At 43.8% G+C, this 9,429-nt stretch overlaps 1 protein-coding gene across 1 annotated transcript; it reads left to right on the top strand.

Moving 5' to 3' along the window:
• Window positions 1–3,383: 3,383 nt before the first annotated feature.
• On the top strand, window positions 3,384–5,665 carry LOC127744289 (60S ribosomal protein L5, mitochondrial-like). The gene has a single exon (XM_052256568.1). It carries the CDS (start codon window positions 4,304–4,306, stop codon window positions 4,910–4,912), a length of 609 nt encoding a protein of 202 aa, XP_052112528.1. The 5' UTR covers window positions 3,384–4,303; the 3' UTR covers window positions 4,913–5,665.
• Window positions 5,666–9,429: the final 3,764 nt, after the last annotated feature.

Here is a 9,429-nt window from a genome sequence, read left to right as displayed (position 1 = left end):
GAAGGCCTAAATCCCCTGGGAGGAAATCGTATTAATGATATCATGATGCTACCTCTCCTTCATGTGCAGCCTCTTCTCAAGCAGCAGATTGCCCGAAGACAGACTGAAAGCCCTGTTTCAGCTGAGAGCATTGATTCCCCTGGTACCTCTCTTTTCTATCACAGCATTAGAGGAGTGAGCCCGCCCTTCATTCATCAGGTCTCAAAGTATAGATTGTATGATAGGTAGGTGGAAAAGCTACAACATCACCTTAGTTCCCTGCCGTCTTGTCTTTCTTGAGGAGCAAGAACATTATTTAGTTCTTTCTCACTTGATCTCATGTCTTTTCCCTTAGATTATGTATTTGTTATTATATTATAGAAGGCATTCTCTTTCTAGACAAAAAAAAGTTGAAAATATTTTTTAAAAAAGGCAAAAGCCACTAGACGAGAGGGGCAAGCAGCGATAGCAGCTCGACCTTAGGCAGAGCCGCTCAAACAAAGATAGCTTCTTGATCCACGTATCTCATTGATTTAGCGATAGGGGCGGAATGCCAAGCCGCTCTAACACCATTCCATTGGGGAGTCCCATCCCAGCCTTAGCAGGGAACTTACTACAGAGCCAGACAGAGGACAGCACATATCATGAGAAAATTATCTAGATAGATAGGGCCCTAAGAACTTCATTCGTACTCTTGATGTAAATAGAGGACAGGACGCATAATAGCCTAACCCGCAAGCGGGTTAGTGACTTACGTACCTAACCTATTAGCTGTCCTGCTACAAAGCTGACTGATAATGCCCGCTTTACAAACGGAACACAGTGAGTTTTGCCGCGGGTCAACCCAACCCCTAGGCTATTACGGGCTATTACGCTTCTTGGCCTCATATGAGTGACCGGAGTACCTCATAGGTTAAATTGAGTGATTACTCCCCTAAGCCACAAGCTGGTTAGGTCGTGGCCTACCTTTCAATCCGTACGTTAAGGGATTCCCTTGTGGAAATCTGACGTCGTGAGCTTAAACCTCAAGAATGAGTTCTTGCTCCTGAACCTATTGGTAAAGTGGCTTAACGCTCTTCTCCCGTAGCTCTCGTCTATCTTACCAGTCAGCCGGCTCTATATAGTGCGAGATTCTTTCATTATTGATTTTCTACGGGCTCTATAGGCCTTCACGAATGCGTCTTCTCGTCTGAGGACGATTCCTAATTCATCGTTAAAACGTTAATTTCTCAGTAATAAGAGAAAGGGCTATGCTATTATCGGGATCTTGCTATGAGACTTTCTTTCATTTCTCTGATTCGATAGCGCTTCCCAAAGAGTGTATTTTAGCTAGCTTATACTCTTTCTTTTGCACTTGTTTCCGGGCAATCGTACCTCTCCTTCCTTTAACAAGTAAGCTCTTTTCTCTATCCAGACTCTATCGAGTCAGTACTTCATGCCTTACAGTCGAGTAAGAAATTACCTTCCTTTATCAAGTAAGCATTATTATCTCCTTTGAATTCGTATGGTTGAAAGTTGCCGAGAATGGGTTAGAGCGGGTAACATAAGAAATTCCTGCGAAAGCTCCATCAATTAGATTGTCTTTGCGTTGGGGTTGAAAGCTCGCTCGGTTAATGGACTTGAACCCAGACAATGGACATGTCCCAACTTCCTTCCTATTAATTGAAAGTTGGTAACTTAGGCTGAATTCTCTTCGGACTCAGAATATGGTACCAAAGAGGAGGGTTCGCCCATAGTAGAAGAAAGTCTGCTACCGCCAACGAGTATGAAAAGGCCCTTTTCTTAGAGGGCTTGTCGCTCCTCCATCATATGCCTTCCTCGAAGACAAAGAGTTAGTTACTTAAAGCTTAGATTGTTGAATCGGAATCTGGTACCCAATCTTATATCGTGGAGAAAACCTCCCCCGCCACTGAGCCAGACGATGACGATGCGGTAGTTGATATAACGGGATCACTAGCTGATACCACTCATCTTGCTGATTCAGTAGTAAAAACTACTTATACCGTTGAATTACTTTCTTTATTAATGCAAGTCAGAGGGGACTACTTAGGAATCCTCAAACAAAATAGCACTCTTTCTATTTCTTGAGGCAAAATCCAATTCATCGAAAACGAGGGAACTTTCGTTAGTCAATATCCCAAACATAGGGCTTATGTGATACCTGTTGGATTAACAGCCTAGACCGAAGAAAATAACAAGTAAAGCAGGTCAGGTGTGAAACTTTTACGTCTAAGTAAGTGAAGTTGTGCTAACCGGTCCTATCCTAGATCCAACCGAGTTGGGAACGAGCTAAAGTGGATTGATCCGGTCGACGTGGCTAAGCTGAAAAAAGAAGGGAGCCCTATATATTCTATACTGTATTGATGGCTCATTTTGGCTCACTTCCTCGATATGGGATCGAAAATGTTAAGTACTCAGATTTATTAGAGAGGTAGCGGGCTAGCTGTACAAGCAATTCGACCATATATAAGGGTAGGGTAAGGTCCCTCAGGCCAAGCCCATCAAAGGCTCCCCTAAGAGTTAGATTAGTACCGGCTTGATGATTCCTTTTTGAAAGGATAAGCCTAAGAGATTGCTAGCGAGAATAATTGAACTGAACATTGAAAGACTACTGCTTACAACTCGCTTTCTGTCTTATTTGCTGGCCTTTAAGATGACTGGTACTAGGTAAAAAAAAGGATATTACAATAATAATTGTGCACCCAGAGTAGACCAAAGCAGCTTCACTCACTTTCTGCTAGCTAGCTTGCCCGCGGGTAAAGCCTAGCCTACTTTCTTGCTACAGATAGATACAGAGAGATATACAATTCGCTTCTATGGCTTGCATCTGAGGGGAACTCAGACTCATAATAAATTTAGCACACAAGAGGGTAGGGCCTCAACTCACAATCTCTAGAACAGAAAGATAGCCCTCGGGCATAATTGAGTACTTAATATAATAGATTAAGTACTTCACTTCTTTCAAACTAACTTGTCCTAGCTAGATTACTTAGTTCTCTCTTGCTCCCGGCATCACATCATAGGGCATTATGGTTGGTGTGCTCGGATGGTTCCGATCAGTCTTTTGCAATGGGATCTGCTACGCTTACTGTCATGGTCTTTATCGTTGGGCCCGCTTGCAGACAAACCAATCTAAATAAAAAGAAGTGCCTAATTTTATAGTACAAAATAATAGGTTGCATACGAGGCAAGAATTCTCATCGGGTGCCAGCGATCCATAGAAATAGAAAGCCCCGTTTCGTATGGTACCACTACCACACCACATTATTACCCCGGTCACGCATAGGCCACTACGCCTTTTCGGGTGGAAAGGATAGAGTTCCGCGGAGGTGTCTTCTGGTCACAGCCTAGTTCTTCTCCCTTCTGGTAAACAATCAGAATGAAAACAGAGCAAGAACCGCTTTCGTTTTGGATTCGGCTTATAGCTCCTTTATAGCCTGCCTTGTGTTGCTATTAAATGGCGAAAACTTCTTTGCACCCCCTTTGTTTGTTTGAGTCTTCAATAAGTTCGTTCCACGAGCCTTCTGACGAGGATACGCCAGAGAACAACTAAACGTATTAAATGACAAAACTTAACCCTGTTAAGATGAGTAAGCCCCCGGGTGGATGCGCGTGAGAAGAACTAAACTACAAGACTCCTACCTAATATCTTGCTATAGGCGCTTTTGGCTTTTGACTTGTTTATGTATGATTACGATAGAACTAGGGGCGCTAGCGTTGATGCAAAATTCCTATTCTTGCCTAAGCCTTCTACTTACTTTTCGAGTATAGCCTTGTGAGGAACTTAACTTTAGCTCTTCGAATGACAGAAACATCTTTCTTGCTCTATGCGAAGAATAGCCCTTAAAGCTGGGGAAGGAAGAAGTGTGAAAGCAAGCAAGTCAAATTCAGGCACATTAGTAAGTTCTTTTCTCTGAAGAATGTTCGAACTCAGACATAGATGACTGGGATCACTACACTGGCTTTGTTGGTTGGTTTGAGGTAGGCAAGTAAAGAATAAGAAATTAGGCAGGGACCACGCTACACTCTCACCTCTCTCGAGCTACAGGAACCCTAAGCCAGGTATGATGCTGACTTTGCAAGCGCAGGGAAAAGAGCTGGTAGTGATTCTTCGGGACAAAGGCCAAGGGTGAAGCCGGGGAAGTTTAATATTTAATCAATTCATAAATGACATCGCCTTTAGGGGCGCCGTTTTCATCCAACTAGAAATATCGTATGAGAAGCAAAAGAATGTTACGTTACGCCCAAAAGTCCCATGCATCCTTTCTTTCTTTGGTCAACAACCAAGCACAACTCAATAGAATGAATTCTTCAAGACTCCTACATGAACTTTCTGTCTGGAGGGAATCAATTTTTCTCAATCAATCACTACACTATGTTTCCACTCCATTTTCATTACGAAGATGTCTCACGTCAGGATCCGTTGCTCAAACTGAATCACGCCAACGTTATGGAAGTTCCTAGATCGTGTGAAATAAGACTAGTACCAAAGGCACCCTATGATTTCATAATCAAAAATGGAAAATTGGCTATGGAGATTCCGCGCGGTCAGAAATTAATACAGACACACAGGGGTTCGACAGGAAAGTCGTTTCGATCAAATCCATTCTTGGGGTCAAATAAAGACAAAGGATATGTCAGTGACCTAGCACGACAAAGCACTCTCCGAGGGCATGGAATGTCTAATTTTTCGGTAAGAATCTCGACAGTAATGTCTCTGGTGGATTCTCCGGTCGAAAGACGGCTAAACTCAATTCAATTCTCGATGGAAACGGAGTTGTTCGAATTCTCCCCGGAACTGGAAGATCATTTCGAGATCTTCGAACATATTCGAGGGTTCAATGTGACTATTGTAACTTCGGCCAACACACAAGATGAGACTTTACCACCGTGGAGCGGCTTTTTGCAAAAAGATGAGGGAGATTCTGAGTAAGAGATGTTATGGACGAATTGTTTGAAGCGTTTCTTCCCTTTATTGAAAAAGTTGGAGAAGCTGCCGGGCTTAAGGAGGACTCTGATGCCACATCTTCACTTGACTTCAAGCAGGAAGTAGACCAGCCGTCTGAAGCCTTTAAGAATAGAAAGAAGGTTGAGGCTGATTGGACCCTCTTCGTGCCTGACTTCTCTATTGATCTGACCGGCTCGATTGAGACAGAGAGTAAAGGTGCGAATCGGCTAAAAGGCTGAGTCCGAGACTGGGAGAAGAACTTGCAAGAAATGCAGACTTCGCTCCGCACCTTTAGGTAAAGATCCCCAATGTCCAATCTTCCTTTTATGGAGATATTCTTTTATGTAACTTCCGGTAAGAAAGGGGATAGATTATCGAAAAAAAGATGTGCGCACGAGAGGATTCTAACTTTCATACATAGAAGAATGATTGGCAAAGCACTCGAACAAAGCCCTTAGCTTCTAACTTCATTCATTCGAAAGGTCGCTGGAATTTAGTTAGGAGCAAATCCGTCACTGGACGAGGAAGGAAAGGGAAGGAAGATATGTACAAGAGAAAAAGTATATTAGAAAGCGTTAACAAGACTATCAGACCAAGAACAGAACTGCTGGAGGAACAACTACCTAAGGCTGAAAATGACATAGAATAAGTGGAATCTCATGCACACTTTGAGGGAGGTGGTTAACCGGTGCTTAGAGAACTACCTGGGATGCCGATAGACCAAGGGAATGGGTACGTTGGTTACCCTGGGCAGAATAGTGGTACAATACCACTTATCACAGCAGGAGGGTGTCTGGTCCCTTCCGCCGTAGTCTCGTGTTTGCCATGAAGAGTACCATAAAATGGACCTACGGATGGCGGATGAGCAGTGTGCCTAGCGCACCGAACTCAATTACAATAGAGCGATGCCCGGTCCCCTTATCCTTCTGACTCAGTGCCTATGGGATTAGGTGGTGTAGGGATGTCTGACTCCGAGCTCGGTCTATCCACATCATAGACCTTCTGGCGCTTTGCCTTCTGTTTGATCCTTACGCCCTTCTTGGCGTCTCCGGACTCTCTTCCAAGGGCAGCTTCCTTTGAGTACCGGCCTCATACTCTCTCTCATTAAGGGAAGTCCAGTTGAAGTATCAAGTCAGTAGCTTGTCCTTCGCGTGCTCCGAAAATATAAGTAGATAAGATGAAGAGACATGGAAGAGAGGTGCTTTAGCAGGAGATGACTCCTTCTAGAGAATGGACTCAAAGGAACTCTGATTCTGCTTGAGTAGCTTGAGCTACGAAACCCGATTCCCCATTTCCATTAGGCAGTTGAAGATCTTAAGCAGATGAATCCTCTTTATACGGCGTAGTGGGGAAGATGCCTAGCTTTCCGGAATAAAGGGACTAAAAAAAGTTCCCAGCCGAGGAATTCATTATCTCTTTCGGATTCCATTGAAATTCCTGGTACGAACTCTTCAACCGTTTTCGTAGGGTTAGGATCAAGGGTCATTGAATCCGTCTCACTTCTGCGCTCTTTGCTAGGTTTGAAACCGATTGAAATAGCTTCCTGCGCCCACGTGTAGCGGTAGGAAGGAATGCTAATTAGTTTTTTGGCTAGCTACTAACCCTCGCCCTCGGGTAGGACAGTCTTTCTGAAAGGGGAGGAAGCGAGTGAAAAGGGGAGAGGAAGATGACTATAGAAAGCCGATAGTCCGGTAGGTCCTTGTAAGGCGAGTGAAAGAAAGTGACTCGACCGAGGTCTTGTTTTGATTCCTAAGAGGTATGATAACTGCACCATTCAAGATCAATGCTTGCATCCGGAGATAGATGGGCTTTCCTCTGTAGGGATATCAGATAAGTAGCGCTGCTATGGCATACCCAAAAGCCGGAGAAGTAGGTCCATTCACTTATCTACTCCCACAGTTCGCTAACGCTCACCTTAAATACTTCCACCCTTGGGAATTGGTTGAATAAGCTCTAGAAGCTTCCCTAACCTATCGACACGAGACATCCAGACTAAAGGTTGGATACTCCAACCTAAGACTCACGACAGGCGGCTACCCCCCGGCCTCCTTCTCCTGGCTCTACCACCTGGAATATGAACTAACACCCATCCGGTACCATCGAGCTAGGAGACCAACCAAACCAAGCATGGTGGTGAAGTACTCTCTTTTTCACTCCACTTCCCTTGGGGACAAGAATAAGCTCAAGAAAAGCATCCTTTCGAGGAACGTAGTCGCTTTAGCGGCTTGCTAGAACTTTTTTGGCTTTAAAATGGCTTAGGCCCCAGCTTTCCCAAAATCAATGCTCCTTTAAATGCTTGAAATACTCCTTTCTCCTTGCCAGTTGATAGAATTCTTCCTCCTTGCTTGCTAGCAACTCCAGAGGCTTAGATTTATTCTGCAACTGAAGGAGGACTAGAAATAGATCTATAAAAGAAAGATAGGGGGACTTTTTATCTATCCTGGATGCCTTAAGCGTAAGATTTCTAAAGTTGCTTTCTCACTTGCCTAGCAGATGACTGTATCAGAGGTTACTTTATGATATTTATATGCAACCTAAGCAGCCACTTAGGATTCAGGAGCGGCAGCACTTCTCTATTTTACGATCTGATTTCGTCTATTGAAAATCGTCTTAAATCGTAGTTCCCCCTCACAGCTCGGGCATCCGCTAGTGTCCTCGGCACGCACCTTAATAGCTTAAAAAAAAGGAATTGAGAGAAGAAGATGAATGTGCAATGGAATTGCTATTGGATGGTTGTACTTTTACTGCTTCTTTTAGCTGCTCCGATATCGGCATCGGTAGCATTCACAGCTGAGTCGATTCTATCACTCTCACTTGCAGCCTAGTCTCTTCCTCAAAGAGGATTAATCTAGGAATGAAGGACGAGCGGATTCAATAGCTGAGAAAGGATGGCAAGACAGTCAATCAGAATCAGAAATAGCTGTCTTCCGATGATTCACTATTCCGAAAGAGAGGGCTGCGCTAAACCTTACGTAAAAACCAACCTTACCTTACGACTGCTACGGGTAGCTCTCAAGGGTGAAACTCAATCCCCTCACTACTTGCCCATATTGAGAAAGGAACCAGAGCTAATGATTGTAGATCCTCTACCGTAGTAGAATTCACACCAACTTACTCTAGACAAAGATAAGATAACGATTTGGCTATTATATATATTCAATTTAGATTGATTGACTCTATCAATTCCGGAACCCTCCAAAAAGAAAGAGATTCTACTTGAGCTATTCTCGTTCTAACGAATTCAAGCATTTCGACAATAGGAAGAAAAAAAGAGTTTGAAATTGTAAGAGGATGGAACCGAAAGACGGACAACGAATTGTTCCGAACCATACAAATGCAGACGAGTCGAACCTACAACAGAAAGACTCCAAAGCAATGAGACAAAGACTGAAGAAAAGGAAGAAAAGCCTTTCTCGAAACCGCTTCTTCATGACTGAAAAGGCTACTCAGAGCGGCTTTGGGCGTACGAGTGAAGCTCCAAGCAGGAATCGGCAGACTGCCTCTATCTAGATAGATTCTATGGATGCTGAGATGATTAGTCGAGTGAAAAGACGATGATTTGATAGTCGTTTCACTACGTTCAACTCGAACTTAGATACGTAGTGACTTGACTATACGTATCTTTTCCTTCAACTCATTCCTCTCCTTCTGTCTCTTTATTGGACCAAAGAGTGGCTCCCCTGCTCCCTTCTCTTATGGCGCAACTAGACCAGAACGAGCTAGCTGATAGAGCTCTTATGCCTACTTCTACAAGTACGGTATCAAATGGCATGGGACCTAAGTCACTCCGTTCTGGCCTAATTGTATTAGCTCTAGCCGTAGCGCTTTCTGTTATGATTCCAAGTCTTGCTCCCACTCGTGTTAGTTTCAATGCTTTTTGCTTTATACGTAAGTTTGGCTTGGCCCATTGGCTACGTCCCCCTTCGTATGGCTAATGAACTCCTCGCTTTAGTCCGTTCTTTTCCTTCTGGTCGAGAGTCGCCGTTCCCGCCGATCGGGAAAGGCATATCATAAAGGGACGTTCAACGTAATTCTATAAGAGCGTTACCAAAATCCGAGTCTTGGCAGTTCAAGTTAAAGTTTATTAGACTAGTACCACTAAGATGGCGGGGAAACTTACTTCCGAGAGAGATGGTAGTGAGGCAATGAATATTGTTAGTTCCAAGTCTTCGATGTCCCTCGGAGCATGAATTCTATTAAGCAAGAGTCAGAATGGGTACTAACCTAGTAGTAGAATTCTATTGATGATGAGCGGGCAAAAGCCCCCAGATCCCCCGGTTTGTGAGCCAGGTTCCCCCCTTCTTTTTTCTTGGCACGAGATGCCGTTACACCATACACGGTAGGAAAAAGCTTCTCGGTCATAGGGGAGTTCAGAAAGAATCTCGATGATGAAACATTTTTGTATTTCTACCACTGCCGAAAGCTCCTTCTTGTACGCTAGCACTTTGGTTCGGCTACCTTTTTCGTCGTGTTTGCCGATGGAACATCAAATAAAAAATTGA

Source organism: Arachis duranensis, unplaced genomic scaffold, assembly GCF_000817695.3.
Source record: "Arachis duranensis cultivar V14167 unplaced genomic scaffold, aradu.V14167.gnm2.J7QH unplaced_Scaffold_234415, whole genome shotgun sequence".
Taxonomy (NCBI): domain Eukaryota; kingdom Viridiplantae; phylum Streptophyta; class Magnoliopsida; order Fabales; family Fabaceae; genus Arachis; species Arachis duranensis.
This window is presented reverse-complemented; position numbering and strand designations above follow the sequence as displayed.